Source organism: Oculina patagonica, chromosome 5 (assembly GCF_052425735.1).
Source record: "Oculina patagonica isolate OP01 chromosome 5, crgOcupat, whole genome shotgun sequence".
NCBI classification, from domain to species: domain Eukaryota; kingdom Metazoa; phylum Cnidaria; class Anthozoa; order Scleractinia; family Oculinidae; genus Oculina; species Oculina patagonica.
Genome location: NC_135762.1, coordinates 10993715 through 11011613, shown reverse-complemented (window position 1 = coordinate 11011613; position 17899 = coordinate 10993715). Strand labels below are relative to the sequence as shown.

The following is a 17899-nucleotide window of genomic DNA, read 5'->3' as shown; positions in this document are numbered from 1 at the left end:
TTTCAAAGCACTGCATTTATAACGGGACTTGTAACTGTATTAGCGGATGTTTTTAAAAGAATAAAAATTCTATAAAACACTTGTTGGTCAAATTGGATACAAAACATTTTATTGGAATAGCCTTTTTAGCCAGGGGCTAATTTTTCTTCTGTTAAAATAACCCAAAATGAATGGCCGGCTCCCCTATTTTGCCCGCTTCCCTAAGCAGCGCATTGCGACTTAAGATAGCCGGCACCATTTTCTCTGCATCGCTAAGAGAAATTTTACCTGTAGAACAGCTACATTCTTGACAAATTTTGGTAAACGGATGTCTCACACCTTTGAAGTTTCATCCGACCTCAGAAATGTGGAGACTGTGGAGACAATCCAAATTTCCGGTCCCGCCTGGGTGGGAAAAATCCTCAATGACAAACAGCCAATCAACTGACTGCTGCTAAAATCCTTGTCAGTCTTGGGTTTCAGCCAGGTCGAGTGGAAGGCAGACAGTGTAGTTATTCGCCGAGAGTTTCTTCTGAATTTCTGGCGATTTTGCATTTATTCTGTCGTTGATTCTCAAGAAAGCGTTTTTTTGTTGAGCAAGAATGAAAATTCTGTGGATTCTGGCTCTTGTGAGCTTGGCCATTTTCGTAGTGGACGCGAAAAAGGTGAGATTTGCTCTGTTGTCGAGTTTGGATAACGTGCGATTATGAAAGAACCTCTGTTTTCGTTCGGTAAACATTCAGTGTAAAAGCTAAGACGTATAAAGCAGTGAACTGTCAAATTTCCATTTTAATGAAATGAACAGAATGCTGCTCTATTTTCTAAAGCCATTAGAACTGGAATGTTTGAAAATGTACACAGAAGCTGGGAATTCCGATCGAGAAGTGAGCGCGTAATCTTGAACGATAGAGCCTTGATAATCTGAGATTTATTGATCGCTGTATAATTTATCGTACTTTGTTGCATTTGGTAAATTCACTGTAAGCTAAACGTAACGCAGGCACGCAAAATTAAAAGCAATCTGTTTCACGCGAGGTTGTGCGAACTCTGATCGGCCGGCGCGTTCGAAACTTCGAATGGTAGATTTTTGATCATCGTGTTGCGCGCGATTGCAAAAGTAAACAGCTTATATGCCAGATTCCAGGCATTCTATCGGTGGAATAATTTTTAGATCAGACAGTTTTGATTACTGTTTGTTGTATATGTCTTATTTTTTACTGAAAATACGTTCAAATAATTCTCAAGTTGTAAAAGACATTGATTGTAAAAAATATTCAGTAAACCACAGACCAGACAAAGGTCTATTATTTCCTTCATTCAGACTGAGAGTGAGACCTTTTGGCCGGGGATGTTTAAAATGTTTCCTTGTTTATTTATTTTTGGTTTTGGTAATGTTGTCTGACAATGCATAAAGAGTTGGAAACATGCACATGGCTGAAGCTCCTAAATACTATACCCCACACATACATGTATGTATTTTTTGGCCTAATCGCCATAAGTAACAATAAGGTAATGAAGATGAAGTGTTCAACATGACTCAAGCATGGGACAAAGAAAAATTCTGAGTCCCTGACGGGAATCGAACCCATGGCCTCCCAGATATCGGTTGGGCGCTCTAACCAACTGAGCTACGAGAGACTCGTTGTGAGCTGGGCCATTTAAAAACGAGTCTCTCGTAGCTCAGTTGGTTAGAGCACCCAACCGGTATCTGGGAGGCCATGGGTTCGATTCCCGTCGGGGACTCAGAATTTTTCTTTGTCCCATGCTCGAGTCATGTTAAACACTTCATCTTCATTATTTATTACCGAGCTAAAAATTTACCATCTTTATTATTTACAACAATAAGGTAGTCTGTACAAACGTCCTTGCCGGACTGGGGATACAGTGGAAAACAATAACCACAATTTTAGCACTAGTGTTGTTACTTGTAACTCCAAAGCAATGTCACACCTTGCACAGAAAATTCAGAAATTACAGATATTTTCTATAGTGTTTACAGACTTAATGAGTTTTGACAGTTTTATATCTGAGTGTTCAATTTGACCACGTGAATTTTGGTCAATTTTAGATTTTCGCTTCAATCTTGAGATCTTCGTTTTTTCCAAGTGATCTTCGCATCTAACAGAAGGTTTTAGGGCCACAAGTTCGGAAGTGCTGCTCACCAGGTCAGCTTTTAAAAATTAAAATGTAGGGGCATTCACTGTCATGCAGATTAATGTTTTTCCCCCGAGACACAGCAAAGCCATAAGAGCGCATGCATAATCATCAATGGTGTTTAAGAACTCAAGTTCAATCAAAAGCAATAATATCCTGATATATGCAGATGCTCTTTAGGTAATAGACATTTTTTTGTATACTGACCAGTAACTTGACATTGTTACCATTTAATTATCCATTCTCAACAGCACAGACATCAAAAACTGAAAAAATGGGAACACTGGAATCACATCAAGAAAGCTGTTTCAAAACGGCACCATGATGAAAGTAAGATTTATATGTAATTAGGGAAGGTACTTTTTTCTTATGGGGAGAGGGCTAGGGAATTTTGGTATTTTTTTTTTTCAAAAAAGGGTTGGTCCTTCCTGCATTTCAATAAAAAAAAACTCTGGCAGTACTGCAGTAGGCATGAAAACTGAAATAGGCATGTGCACGACTGTAAATCAGAAATCTTCTGTTATTGAACAAAGTCCATGTAGTTAATCTCATTGTATGGGTAAATTTAATTGAGTCTGATTTCAATGCACAGCTTCTTAATTTATTTCTCAAATAGAAAACTGCACAATGCTTCCAACACGCCTGTTGGATTGGTTCCACATTCTACGCACAATGCACATCAAAGAAGAGTGGATGCGCAATGGTTTTGAGCTGCCAAAGCGTGGAGAGGTTCTTCCACACTTGAAAGTGAAAGAAGCAAGAATTCCTTTCCCGTCAGGTAAGAACTTGAATGAAGTCTTTTTCTGGGCACTTCCCTTATATTCTTTTCCTATAATTTACTTGCTTACTTACTCACTCCTGGCACCTATCACCATATATATTTCCTTGCATGCATGCAACCCTAAAAGATACCTTTATGAGTATTGTAAACTGTTTGGTGTTCTGTCCTGAACACCTCAAATGATACCAAAATCTATAACACCGGTAATTCTATACTGCTAAATAAATGACGATGAGCCTCCCTACCTCTTTCACATTAATTTCCCTTTCCCCAGGCACAGCCTGCATACAGTGAAAATTATTATCACATTATTTACAGTAATTATTATTGTATCTTTTTGAGCAGGCTTTGATCAAACAGCTTGCCGTGAACCAATAAGCTCTGTGTTCCGTTATGTGTTGGATCAAAACGCTGATGGTGAATTGGATGATTCTGAGCTGGCAGACATTTACGAGATCTCAACAGAGCCCTGCATAAAACAATTCTTCAAGACCTGTGCCAAAGGAAAGAAGACGTTTACAGAGGCTGAATTTTGTAGTTGTTTCACCTCAGTTGGTAAGGACAAAGGAATTATACCATTGTAACATTTCATGTGGTTTTGCTATCTTCTTGATTTTTGGAAGGTGTTGTTAATACAACGGACTTCAGTGAGAGTTTCAGGTTTAAGAAATAGGGTAATGTTTTGTGTTTGGGCGAGACTGTTTACTCTTGCAATGCCCTTCCAGTGTGGAGGGGGGAGGGGGTGCATCAATATCCATGGCAGGTAAGATCCAGGGGGGTGCTAAAAAGAAGTGGGTGGGGGGGGGAGTGAAGATGGTTCCTGTGTTGCCTCAGTGATGGGAGGAGAGCTGAAATTTGTAATCTTGGCCCTTTAAACCTTTTATTTCTTTTACGAACCCTCTTCTATATCCTATACCTGATTATCCCAAGGACAGGCAAAGCTTACATTACTGTGTTACTGGGCCTTATATGCAGTGCTGGTTTTAAGAAAAAATGTTAACTTATGTCCCATGCCTTACAGAACCACCCTGTCTCCACAAATTGCGCAAAAATTTGCCATATATGCTCGTGAGAGGGGAAGCCCGTCCATTCCCTGGTGTTTACACTCCATCCTGCGACCAAGATGGCTTCTATTTGCCACGTCAATGCAGAACTACTGACAAAAATGGTAACAAAGAGTGCTGGTGTGTGGACAGGAATGGAAGCAAGATTGAAGGACTGACAGAGTGTGGTAAGTATTCAAAAGAATGCCGATCAGAATCTAATTTATCCCTTGTGTTATACAATTGAACCTTGACAATCCATCTTTCAATTTAATCCACACATTTTTCTTCAAATCCTTTATATTATTGCATGCAGGCCTCTTTCAATTAAAATCGAGCTTGGTAGGAAAGCCAGGAGGATATAAACTAAGGAAATTGAACTATATATAATGCACCAGCAATAAAACTTAGAAGTTGAGTAAACTTAAATTTATTCTCCACGAGGTGCAGAAACTTGAATTAATTACCAGTGGTTTCTAGGACATAAATAAAGAAATATATTACACTAAGAACAGAAATAACGGCATGCGACAAGAAAATATGATACAAACAAAAGAAACGACATATACCTGACGATTAGGATACGCAGCGAAAATGGAGATACAGCATAAACAAACTTAGCTTCATTTAACGTGAACTAACTTCTCTTCGTAGTTAAAACAATATACATAAAGCGCGCAAATGACTTGACTATATAAACGTGACTGCGGTAGGCTGGGCTGAGAGTCCACTGCCGATAAGGGATTGGTTCTTACATGGACCAACTTGTTGATTCATTTCTTTTGATTGTGTGCTCCAGGCTTTGCTTTCAAGCTGAATTTTAATCAATATTTGAGGTAGTCAAGTATGGTTCATTTTAAAAAAAATATGTTATATAAAAGACATCAAAGTAATTGAAATATTGTGTGTTAATTTACTTGTTTGCAGTGGACAACACAGAACCTCCCAAGGATGAAGAAACAGAAGAGGAACCTGTTGACAATCCATCAAAATAAATTTAAGAGAGCTTCTCTCATTTTAATATTGCATTTATAAACACTACTATCAACTGCTAACTGTAACTTAAAAATAAAGATACCGGTACCCAAATATAATCATTGCCCCAGGATCGTAGGTTTGTTTTGAATAATTTGAAAAAAATGTAAAATTTCCAATAATTAATGGACCTTGGAAATGCTCTGAAATGTCTGCATGAACTTCAAAAAAATATATTTTATAGAAACCTTCTTTGATGGTGCGATTTAATTAAATAATAATTTTTTGGCGTTCAAATTTAAATCATATGCCCTTTTTGGTTTTATTTTCACGTTACAGCAGCTGAGGGAGAGAGGTAGCCTGCGAGTACAGCCGCCTCTCTTCGCTCCTGGCTGGCTTGGCCTTTTGCAAGAGAGACATCTCTCGCGTAAAACGCCAAACCGGCTGGGAGAGAGGCGGCTGTATTCGCAGGCTATGAGAGAGGCACTTTGACAGTGAAGTGTCTTCACTCTTGACCCAAGTAATCTGGCACCTCACATAAACTATTACATGTAATGTTCCACGCTGATATCAAGTCCACTTTGCTAGCCCTTGTAGACCACTGTGTATGCAAACACAAAAGCTGCACCTTTGCTGAAAAGCAAGAAAAGACCTCAAACTGGGAGGATAGGTTAGTCCTAAAGCTTTCTAGAAAAGTGTCACATACACCGAACGGTAGCGGTTTGAGGAGAACAATAATAAATATTTTTATCGGCCACTCCATTTCCACAACATGAATACGGCATTAGTTACAGTGGCGGATCAAAATTTCCATTATTAGAGGAAAAGAACGTGATAATTGATATGAAAAAAGGGTTTCATTGTAAGGCTATAACACCTCTTGTGCCATTGAAAACACAACTGAATGCAATGAAGCGGTAAAATTAGACTGCAAAACAGTCGTATCTTTTGCGAACGCGCTAGGTCTCAGTACGACAGCGAGAGGTCTGGAGCCAATGTCAATTAGAGAAAAAGCGACTGAGGTTGACTGAGGTTAAAATGGGAACTGGGATTTGGGCAAACTTTCATTGGGAAAACGAGGTTTAGGTCACTGGGACTGGGATTTGGTCATAGGGAATGGGAATCACAGACAGAAAAACAATACAACTGGGGCTGGGATCTCTCTTCTCCGCAGAGGCTCTTTCGTGTTTCGAACGGGCTGGGAAATGGGGAGAGGTGAAAAGTAAGCGCGCGGAGCCTGAAGAAAATCGAAACGAAAGCGCGCTCTCCCTATTTTTCCATTTTTCGTGTTTTGCCTTCCCCCACTGAAGGAGCCTCTGCAGAGGAGAGAGCTGGGAAGCTGGGAAATGGGGTTTATACTCTTAATAGCTTCATCAGGACCCTTCTAACAAAATGCCAGCATCTTCAAGAGCTTTCTTTAAACGACTTTACAAACTTTTTGCCGATTACGAGGTCAGGGCGTTCACAACACCGGCAACCACTAACCTCCGTCAAAATCCTAAATATGGTAAGCTTTTACATTCTGCGGTTTGTTTAAAATTCCGAAAGTGTGAAAAAAGTAAGTGACACTCGGTTCACGTCCACGTGTCGACATGGTATTTCCGGTGTGTGTTCCGGAAGTCTCGTCACTTGCATGACGTCATAATTTTGACGGGTGCTATTTATACCGGCGAAGGCTTTCGGGAAACAAAAAGAAACACATCAAAGCTAAGATGGCGGTCAACTATGTTGTTGTGTTTTGCTTATTTTCCGTGCTTCTCGTAAGTTTATACTTAAATCTCTTTTTGCATCAGTTCTTTTTGCTAATTGTTTATTTTTTTCTAATCAGTTTTCAAACACTCTTTCCCTCTAGATCAGTGCCGTCAACAGCCGCGAAGACGAAGAAGAATTCGATGCTTCAGGTACGAGAGCTTTCAAAACGTGGAGCTTTGAACGTTCGGAATTTTCTGAAAATTTCAAAATTCGTTTGGACTAGATTGGCCAAAAGGAGAACTTGATGATATTTAAATGCCTTTCTTGGCTATAATGCAGAATTCTAAGCGGATTTTTGAGGTAACAGAGCGTATAAAATACACATAAACAAGCTTGCATATGTCTTCGGAAGCCATGTTTGCTATAATTACTTCATAGCACTTATTTTACATTTTTCTACATTTCACAAGCTAGCGAGACAACTTTTGTTGTAAGGGCTGGTCCAGTTAAATCCCTACGAGGGGGGAAAGCTAATTTCGTAAGAAACAGATAAACAGATAAAGCATGTTTACATTCAAGGGAGGCCTGAAATTTAACCCTCAAAATTACTGATTATGCAGCTCTACAGACATACATACACCCAGTGTCTCGGATTGGCTGTTGGTGGTTTTGAATTCTTGTGTGCTAGAGACTACTACTCATAAAACTATCAGACTTTTTTTCTTCACATGAAGACAGCATCATCAGTATGGAATTTTCAAGGTCAACTTCCCAGACATCTTTTATGGGGGATGAATTGGGAAGATTTGCATCTAAAAAGTTAAAGTTTGTTCAAAAAACCTGTTCTGTGTTCAATAAAATAATCATCAACAGCACTCTTTTTGATGCACAAAACATCAGCATCATGATGCTTTTCCAAGCTTCTTGTCTAGACCCCCTAAGGAAAAAGGGGAATCCTCCAGCTGCCTGTTCCACCATTGGAAGCCACTCCTATGAAAAAGGTTATTGAAACCCCTTTAAAACTCCCTGACTATTCCTTCACATGCAGAATGCACATAAGTATATAATAAAGTAATGACCCTTGTTACTTGCATATTTAGCAGCCTCCCATGTTGCTATTTTTAGGAGCTAAAGGCATACCATACAGGTACAGGGCCAATCTATCTTGACAAAAATTAATGAACACGCTTTTATTTAAAATGAAATTATATAACAACAAAACAGAGTAATATATTGCAGGTGAAATACCTTATTATTGGAAATAATTATTGACGATACATGTTATAAACGCGAATTTCAAAAATTCGCGTTCATTTTTAGGTATGCTAACTTTTTTACTATAAGCATTTGACCAGAACTTTTCCTAAATTCGCGTTAATTTTATTACGCGTAAATTTTGTTCGCGTTGTTAAAATGACTCATTATATTCCTATAATAAGGTAATCATACAGCTTACTGGGGGGCAAAGAGCCTGGAGCGTAGCGAGACAAGAGTTCCTGGTAATTTTAACTTACATCTCTTCCATTGCTTTTCATTTTTCATGTAATATAGATATTTGCAAGCTGAAGCCTGAATCAGGCATGTGCATGGCCTATTTTCAAAAATGGTACTTCAACACTTCAGTGAACCAGTGTATGACTTTTGTTTATGGAGGGTGCAGAGGAAACGGAAACAGATTTGACTCCAAAAAGGAGTGTGAGAAGAGATGCCTACCTGCAAGTGAGTCTTTCAGTAACCAAGTTCATGTTATGTGTAGTTCTAATATTTTGATGACTATGTTGGTCAAGACAGTATCCCTCAACTGATGGTGTTCTTTATTGATACCATTACTTGTCTGCCTAATGTAATCATGATCAGGGCTCAAAATAATTTTCAGACAGTTTGCAGTCATTTTGTCCAGCCAAACAGATCTTAGCTTCGTCGCGAGTCGTTTCTGACTGGTCAAAATATACCATTCGTTACAGCTGTTGGTTAGATGGTCTTCTTTTACAATTTTTATGAATAGATAGCTTCTTAATACCTTTGTAAGATGAAGAGACAAGACAGTCAAAAAGTCGTTAGAATTTTAGTTAACCAAAGATTAATTGGTATCAAAAATGAATTTTATTTTTCTTGTCATCAGTTATCATTTTAAAAGCCGTGTATGCTACCAGTCAAAATGACCGACAAACCAAAACTTTGTCCAGACAAATTGTCATCTTGACAGGACATTGTCCATTGACCGGCTGTTATTTTGAGCCCTGCAGTATGATGTACATGTAAGAAGAAATTAGGATTTAAAACTTTGTTAGCATTCACAAGCTGCAGTGCAGTGAGGGTTTCCTTTGCATCATAATTATACATTAGGCAATATACCTTGTAACAACTGTAACTTAACTGACTTTTCACATATTCATACATGTATTTTTTATATACTTACACATACTGATTACTGTATGTTTACGTATGTGCATGATTTTGCTCAGATGATAAAGAACTACAGTCTTCCTTTGATGAACAAGAAAAGAAAGAAGAATCATCCTCTACTCACCAAGGCAGGTTTCAAATCTATTTTGTCATTTAGAAAGCATTAATTTTTAGCAAAAAATTATTAAAGGACACTGTCCAAGTTTTGTGTTTCAGGTTATTGTAAAATGATGATGTCTTATTCATTACATTAGGAATGCCTGTGAAATTACCTGTTTATTTATTGGCCATTATGGTTTTCAATGCCACCCCATTATAGGATTTTTTATTTGGCCAGGATAGTCAATAACATGTTATAGTAGGCCAAAGCATGACCCAAAAGTCCTGCCTGGGAAATGGAAAATCTAGGTTTGCATTGATGTGATTTTTGGAACATTTTTATAGACTTTGAATTCATAAAAATGTGGTTTGATGCCAATTGATAGGAAGCAAGGTTCTCCTTCTCTTTATTGTTTTCACTTTTTCTCATTTTTTTTTTAAAATTTTGTGAGAGTGCTTCCTGCTTAACATCTGTACAAATCAACCAAAAAACTAAGATTAGTAACTGTATAGATCTGTAACTGTATAGATCTACTTTTACAGTGTGTAGATTGGTGGTGTTTTTGGCACCTGAAATCGCTCGGAATATCGCCTGATACTTAGCTGAGGAGGCTGTAGGCCGAGTTGGTCAAAATCAGATGATATTCCGCAAGGATGAGCAGGAGAATTGTTTTATTATTCAACAAATTGTCAACAAAACACATTTTGCAGATAGAAAAACTGTGATTATGCAGCGCTTTACACGAATTTGGACAAATCTTCGCAACCTACGTAGTATATCGCAGGATATCTGTCATGCGCAGATGACAGATAACTAACATTTTGACCATATATGGGCAGTGTGCCATTTGTTGAATAATAAAATGAGATATATGTCATGCTAAGCTTATTGTGTACAATTTCTTTCAGATGATAAAGAACAACATTCAGCTGATGAACAAGAAACCCAAGAAGGACCCTGTACAGCTGCATTAGTACACCATTTAAAAAAGGCGTTTCAAAAAGAGAAGTTATTGGCTAGCATCATGTTCAAGGGAGCACCCATGTTCCGCCCGAAGCATGTGCACATGCCAACATGCGATGAAGAGGGCTATTATGCTCCAATGCAATGCTTGAAAGACAGAAGTAAATGCTGGTGTGTGGACCGTTTGGGAAATAAAATAAAAAACAGCAGAGAAAGGCGCACAAGAGGAAAACCTGAAGAATTAGATTGTAGTTGAAGGCACAAGTCACAAAGATTCATGCTACATGTAAGTTTGTACATGTACAACTGTATTTTTCAGTTTTGCTACATTCTTTCAGAATTATAGGGTGATGGATAGATGGAGATGATGGATAAAATTTTTGGGGCTGTCTAAATTTTAAAAAAAGGAGCTAATTTTTTTTTTCTTTTCCTTCACAGATTCAGCTGCCTAATATGTGCAACCAGAATATATAGGACTGTTTTCTGTATTTTGATTTAAAATAGTTCATTAAATTGATACCTTAAGTTTACAAATTATAATGGTTAGTGCATTTAACATGCTGACCATGTGGCAGTCGACAGTTGTGTTCCATTGGTTTTCCACATCAACTAACCAATCTTTGATGAATCATTGTTGAATATTTTTTCCTAAATTTACATGTATATTTTGGACTTGCTTTATTAAACTAATGTCTGTAGTTTTTTAATCACAATTTTGCAAAAAAATTGGATAATCAAAGAAAGGTGTATAATGGATTACAATGTTATAATTAAGATTTTTGTATATTGAATTTATTACATGTCCAGACTTACATAAGTAGAAACTAAAGATGGTAGCAAATGAGGACACAATGTTGCGGACCCAATGGTTTCACTGTTTGCCTATGCATGCAACATTTGTTGCGGGCACAAAAAATGTTTCTGAGTGATTTTTGTCAGAAACATTTTTTATGCTCAACAAATGTTTTCCTGTTTGTACAGCATAGAAGCAAAATATTTGTTTTGTGTCCCGCTTGTTTGCCCACTCAAGAAACATCATGAACCACAATGTGTCCGCAACAGTGTGTCCCCGTTTGCCAACACCTTATCTTCAGTCACCTTAGTGCGTGTAGCCTTATTTGGGTTGTCACACAACACTTCAGATGAGTAACAACCTAAATAACTGTCACACAATGCAGGAACGGTGACTGTTATTTATCTGAAAGTATTTATCCACCAGCATATCAATTTTGTTTGTATAGAAATAGTTTCATTTTTATGTGTAACAAAATAAAGAAAACAAGTTCATTAAAAAGTCATGTTTCTCACATTAGTGTTGGGATGGGGATTAACCACTGTTCTAGCCTTTTCCAGTTGCTGAGCGTGGAACAAAACGAGGGGGTCGAAGGGGAGTGTTCTCCTCGTTTTTTGCTCGCTCGCCCGTGTTTTTTGCTCTTCCCCAACAACCGAGAGCCTGGAACAGGCTACCACTGGTCTGAAAAAATATAGAAAGCACTGTGACACTTAATGGTTAGTGCGCTGGACTCCTGATCCAGCGGCCAGGGTTTGATGCTGGCCAGGGTTATTGTGTTTTGTTCTCGAGTAAGACGCTTTACTCTCATAGTGCCTCCCTCCACCCAGGTTTATAAATGGGTACCAACGAACTTGTACTGGGGGTAACCCTGCGATGGACTAGCATCTCATCCGGGGGGGAGGGGGGTAGAAATATTCCTAGTTGCTTAAGGAGGCTCGATGTAGTTTTTTTAGCCGAAGGGTGGTTGTTTTTAAAATTAAAATTATCTAGGAAGTCAATGTTCGATTTTTGCCAAAATACACCATAATGATCCAATATGACCAAATTTTATTTTTTTACCCGTCACTTTGCCACAAAGGTTACCATAGCAACCATTGACGTTTTCTTTTGTTCTCAAACAAGCTTGATTTTCTCGAAATCTAGACTGACTCTTGGTATTCATTTTTTGATATGTTTAAGTATAGTAGATTGACTACCTGTACACAAAATTTTAGGAAAATCTGTAAGAGCGTTTTAGAGTAAATCAAGAATGAAGTTTTTGGTATTTTCTTATAATTTCCTTCAATCGGCAGTCGATATATTTTAACAAATTAAAGCAAAAAGTCTTTCGCTTTTAGTTAATGGTCTTTGATGGTGTTAGTATTTATATTTCAGTGAAAGTAACTGTGCTCAAATAATACGAAACAATTTTAAAGCGACTATTTTATATTAAAACGGTGTTTTTCTGAAAATTTCATTCTTGATTTACTTGAAAACGCTCTTACAGATTTTTCTAAAATTTCGTCAACAGTTAGTCAATCTACCAAACTTAAACATATAAAAAAATGAATACCAATTGTCAGTCTAGATTTCGAGAAAATCAAGCTTCTTTGAGAACAAAAGAAAACGTCAATCGTTGCTATGGTAACCTTTGTGACTAAGTGACAGGTAAAAAAAATAAAATTTGGTCATATTTGATCATTATGGTGTATTTTGGCAAAAATCAAACATTGGCTTCCTAGATAATTTTAATTTTCAAAACAACCACCCTTAGGCTAGAAAAACTACATCGAGCCTCCTAAAGGCCCGGTAATACGGGCAACATTTTTGTTCAACTTGTCTCGCAACATTGTTGCATTGCAAGTTGAACGAGTTGTTGCCCGTATTACTACCGCGCGCTCAACTTGTCTCGCAACAAATTTCGGTGTTGCAAGTTGAAAAAAATTGTTGCAAAAAGTAGAACTCGGTTCTACTTTGTGCAACGTGTTGCTGCAACTTGCAACATCAAAATTTGTTGCGAGACAAGTTGAGCGCGCGGTAGTAATACGGGCAACAACTCGTTCAACTTGCAATGCAACAATGTTGCGAGACAAGTTGAACAAAAATGTTGCCCGTATTACCGGGCCTTAATGCTACAAAACTGGAATAAGCTCCGGCCTGTATGGGTCACTGGGCTCGACGCAGACTTTGCCTTACATGATGCAAACATTGCTACCTTGTCCCAGACCCCCATCTACTGCGCTCGCGTTTATCGTCCCGAGTGAAAGGGACGATAAACGTGTATTTGCCAAAAAATCTCCCCCTCCCTGACTGGCAAAACACCCAACATCTCCCGTAAATCGGAAACCTCTCCCCTAAGTAGACACTTTTTCTTGTCCCAAATTGTGACCGCTTTATACGGGGAAATTCGATTGAATCAATTCAGGATAATCGTCTTTCCATACAGTCATTGAAACGGATACTTTCAATCGCGAGGTTAAGAGGTGACAGGAAAAATAATAAGAAAGGTTAGTCCGACCTTAATTACATTATGGGTGAAACAACAACCTAAGCCAATAAAGAATCAGTTCAGCTCGCGTAGAGAATTGTTTGTACAGGAAAATTATAGTACAGCTAAACCGGATGTAATTAATTAATCCCTAGAAATTGGCCTTGAGTGCAAACCTAATAATTTTATCATGATTAAAACAAATTTCATAATAGCAAATGTAATTATAATACTCCAAATGTACCATAAGCTAGGTAGAAAACAACACAACTAACATGGATCAGGGATATGTTACAATATCAGATAGCACCTGACAGACCTGAGGGTATTGTAGGGCTTCGGGTTCTTTTTTGACACAAATTAGCTGTTTTCGCTTAAATCTCGGTTCTGATTCTCGTGAAAACAAGGCTGTTGTTTGTCAAAATACGACATGTAACAGTATTATCAATAGACAATATAGCTTAATTCATGATACTACGACCACAGTATTAAAGGCGATTTGTCTTTCTTGAGCACGATACCAACGAACAGGGTTCATTGTGGACGCATCAGGAACATTACAATGTCTAAGATTGCCACATTTATTTCCGTCGCAGCTCTCACGTTTTGCCTCGTTTTGGCTTTGGTGATGTTACAAGAACGTCGTCAATTGTACGAGCGAGTAGAATTACTTGAACGTCTGGCTGATTCAGGTACCGTTATGATAGCACTTGAGCACATGATGAAAAGTTATTCTTTATCTAGGTTGTTGGCAGCTAAAACCCTATTGTTCTGTTAGTTTCAGCTTCGACTTTCTTGTCGTTTCTGTACGCTTTCTTTTTCTCTCTACCTCTTGTCTGGCGCACACTGTCTTGTCTATTATTAGCTGCTTTATTTGCACGCGAAACAGACTCCAATAAATGAGATACAAAGTGTCTAATTAAATTTTTTTTCTTTTTCAAACCCTACAAAACACCCACCCCTTTAAACAAGGCACGCGATTTTCAATTACATTAGCTCATAAGTGAGTATGATATGATTTTAGTGTAAATAGATTTAGGTGAGGAAATAAAGTAGTCAAGTATTTAAGGTAAATTGAATTAGAAAAAACTGCTTAGTAGCTAACAAATTGTTGTGCATGTTGTTCTCCTACAAACCGAATAAAGATAAAGAGCAAAAGGGCAAAGGGCGGAAATTGGCGTCGTTACAGTATTGTAAAAGAAAGAGTTACAGGTTTCTGTGTGCGCGATTGGGAGAGGGGGCCCGGGGGACCTGGGAATAAAAAAGGCTGGTTGTTTTTTAACGACGGATGACGTGCAGAAAAAGACAGGATGGAGGGTGGGATTCTAACTTCGGAAGGGGGATAGGGTGAGGCGAGATGAAGACCAAGGCCCCACGCCCTTCCCCACTGTGTGATCGCTGTCAATTATGCACGTACTGAGGAAATTCGAAGAGGGGAGCTGCAATCATTGCATGGCCGTGGTACTTGTGATCGTTTCAGAAAAAAGAATGAGAAATGACCCAGCAATGGGATATGAAGTGTTTTTTCGCTATCCAACAATATGTCTCTTTCAATAGTTCCTGAATCAAACAAGTTACTGTTTGTGCATTTTAGACTTGGATCAACCAAACAGACATAGAGCCAGGAGAGAAAGTGTGGATGTACGACTAAACAGCACCAAATGCAGTAAAGAACTGACGCCGTGTGTCCGAGAGATTACTCAAAATGAGTTGCGATCTCTTCTTGAAAATAAAGTTTGCGCAAAAGACGAAAATGTCTGTATTCAAGGATCTCCGGGAACAAAAGGTGACAGGGGACCAGCGGGGCTACCGGGTCCCCCGGGACCTCCGGGGGAACAGGGGGAGAGGAGTGAACCAGGAGCGAAAGGGGAAAAAGGTGACACAGGTACGTGATACCAACTACAGTCGCTGGACTATAAACTTGCTTTCAAAGTAACGTGCATCGAAAAACTAAACGAAAGTTTTATTATTTTGAACGAAATTGCCTAGTTCCCCATGCTCGAGTCACTGTTGTTACTGTAAAAAAGGTTTCCTTTCCTTGTGCTAAATGCTTGAAGTTAATTGTTTCATGTAATAGTGATTCTTTACTTAACAGGATCCGAAGTCGGGGGCCTTCTCACGCCCTCTATGCCAGCCTTTCTCGAAGAACCGCGGTCCGTTGTGGTACAAGAAAATGACACAGCCTCGCTTTTGTGTAAGACCGACGGCATGCCTAGACCTGATGTGATCTGGAGCCGAGTGGACGGCGACCTGCAGCAAGAACGACACTTCACTTTGATTGACGGCTCATTAATGATAATGCACGCTGTCCCCAGTGATCATGGTACTTACGTTTGTAAGGCGTTGAATTTTGTTGGTGAAGTTGAAGCGGAGGCTAACTTGACTGTTCAAGGTGAGCTGGACACGAGAATTTCCGTTGAGTAGCTCCGTTAGAAGGTTGAGTATTAATTAATCCATTTATTTCCTCATTGTAGTGCCAGAAAATTGGCAGATACATGCTCTTTTCCACCAATAAAATCCACTTGATCAGTTTTGATTCGTTTATCAATGGCTCTCCCTGAAGAAATTCGCGAGGTTTCTTTCTATAGATTTCTCGTATGCATTTTCCTAGGGGAAAAAAGTCTTCTTCCTTGATATAACATTGCACCCTAAATTGTACCGGTAAAAGAGACCAGGAAAGAAAGAAAAAAATGTGATAAGCAATGTATTCATACAAACATTAAGGAAGCATTCAATGAAGCCTTTAGACAACTAAATATAAAGGACCACATATTTATGCATTGCGGACCTATCTATCACTTGTTTGGTTTTGTTTGCTTATGTACGTAGTACCTGTCCGCGTGCTAGAACACTCACCACAGACGTTTGTGGAAGAGGAAAGCGACTTAACACTCCGCTGTCCAGTCTTCGGACGACCTGAGCCGGAAATCACGTGGAACAAAACCTCTGGAGACCTCTCCCACGGAGAAGCGCACTTTGAAGTAGGCAAAGTGGAGTTTCGCAGAATTCAACTTAGATGACAGTGGTTTGTACACTTGTTCAGCTAAAAACATTTTCAACGAGGTAACTGTCTTCCTTGAGGTGACTGTAGTTCCTCGTTTGAAATTTGTCGCTGTTCCAAAGAACAAAACACACGCTCACGCTGGGAATGACGTCATTTTGACATGCGCAGCAGACAGTGGAGAATTCGTTCCTGTTGTCACGTGGTCAAAGAAAGATGGCAACTTACCGTCTGGTTCTCGGGTCCTTAAAAATGGAACTCTGGTTATCGCCAACGCTTCGTTCGATGCCATTGGCTTTTACAAATGCATAGCAAAGAATATAATAACTTCCATTAAAATTGAAGTAGAGGTGGACGTATTGGTTCGGACTTGTACCGAATGGCGAAATCTTGGTTACACAGAAAGCAAAGAATATCGGATAGACCCGGATGTTGAGGGCCCAGTTCCCGCGTTTCAGGCGCTCTGCGACATGAATGATAAAAATGGCGTCGGAACTACCATTTTTCATCACGACAGTGAGATCAGAATGCAAACAATCACCTGTGATCCACCAGGGTGTTATAAAAGAGACATCAACTACACATCAGCTTCTATGGCTCAGGTTGTGTCCGTGATAAACGCCTCGGCCAAGTGCGAGCAGTTTATCAGATATGACTGCATGCACTCGCTGCTGCTCAATGACGGCTCGCCCGTAGGTTGGTGGGTGTCACGTGATGGGGAGAAGATGACGTACTGGGGCGGAGCTCCACCCGACAGTGGAATGTGCGCATGCGGAGTCAACAACACATGCGCAAAGGGAGGGAAATGTAACTGTGACGCGAACGATTTCGTCCTGCGCCGCGATGAGGGGTTGCTAACAGACAGAGCCATTTTACCCGTGTCACAGCTTAGATTTGGAGACGCTGGCAAACTCAATCGCGAGTTTGGCTTTCACACGCTGGGAAAATTAAAGTGTTTTGGACTGTTGTGACAATGCGCGAGGACCAGGAACATTCTAGAAATTCCTAGAATGTTCAAGTACTTAGAATGTAGAAGTCGTTAACCAATTACTAATGCACACAGCATGAACTCACTGCTAAAATGCTAAAAAAAAATAATTAAAATGACAGTTATTGACTTCGCTTCAGTCGTTTTTTGTCGTTTTCGCCGTATACTTATCGGTTTTCAGATATATTCTTATAGTTGTTTAAACTTTACTGAAGATAAACTGAGCTTCATGTAAACATCGATTATATAAAATATATATTTCATCGTTTTTTTTTTACTTTCAGATTGTATGTAAATGCAATAAAGATTCGACCTGATCTAGAACTGAATAGAATCGTTTTGCCTTGACTTAACTAAATTATTTGGCTTGTCATAGATCTACCAGGATCTGTGTTTCCAAGAGTAATCAAAATAAAGCGCTAAAAAAATGTATAGTTTTAATTGCCAAGATAATGCCAAACGATAAAAATTAGAAAGGCAACTCAGGGAATTCAGAACTAATAATTATAAGAAATTAAAAAAAAAAAATGGAATATTTATGCGCGTATTGTAATGTT

The 17899-nt window shown here is 38.9% G+C and overlaps 2 protein-coding genes, 1 non-coding gene and 1 pseudogene across 4 annotated transcripts; 3 read left to right on the top strand and 1 right to left on the bottom strand.

The window, feature by feature from the left end:
• The first annotated feature begins 453 nt into the window (after positions 1 to 453).
• LOC144655471 (testican-2-like) lies at positions 454 to 5051 on the top strand. The gene is made up of 6 exons (XM_078515725.1): positions 454 to 644; positions 2385 to 2463; positions 2750 to 2911; positions 3260 to 3469; positions 3936 to 4145; positions 4885 to 5051. Exons 1-6 carry the CDS (start codon positions 582 to 584, stop codon positions 4950 to 4952), a joined length of 792 nt encoding a protein of 263 aa, XP_078371851.1. The 5' UTR covers positions 454 to 581; the 3' UTR covers positions 4953 to 5051.
• On the bottom strand, positions 1544 to 1618 carry Trnai-gau (transfer RNA isoleucine (anticodon GAU)). The gene has a single exon. It is a non-coding gene; the product is annotated as a tRNA-Ile (tRNA).
• Positions 5052 to 6593: 1542 nt separating the features above from the next.
• LOC144655477 (uncharacterized) lies at positions 6594 to 11391 on the top strand. The gene is made up of 6 exons (XM_078515732.1): positions 6594 to 6692; positions 6785 to 6833; positions 8176 to 8343; positions 9090 to 9158; positions 10039 to 10379; positions 10532 to 11391. The coding sequence occupies exons 1-5, from the start codon at positions 6645 to 6647 to the stop codon at positions 10347 to 10349; spliced, it is 645 nt and encodes a 214-aa protein (XP_078371858.1). The 5' UTR covers positions 6594 to 6644; the 3' UTR covers positions 10350 to 10379; positions 10532 to 11391.
• A 1934-nt stretch (positions 11392 to 13325) lies between these two features.
• On the top strand, positions 13326 to 17854 carry LOC144655441 (peroxidasin homolog; annotated as a pseudogene). The gene is made up of 4 exons (XR_013571104.1): positions 13326 to 14045; positions 14948 to 15238; positions 15449 to 15745; positions 16183 to 17854. The product of XR_013571104.1 is annotated as a peroxidasin homolog (transcript).
• Positions 17855 to 17899: the final 45 nt, after the last annotated feature.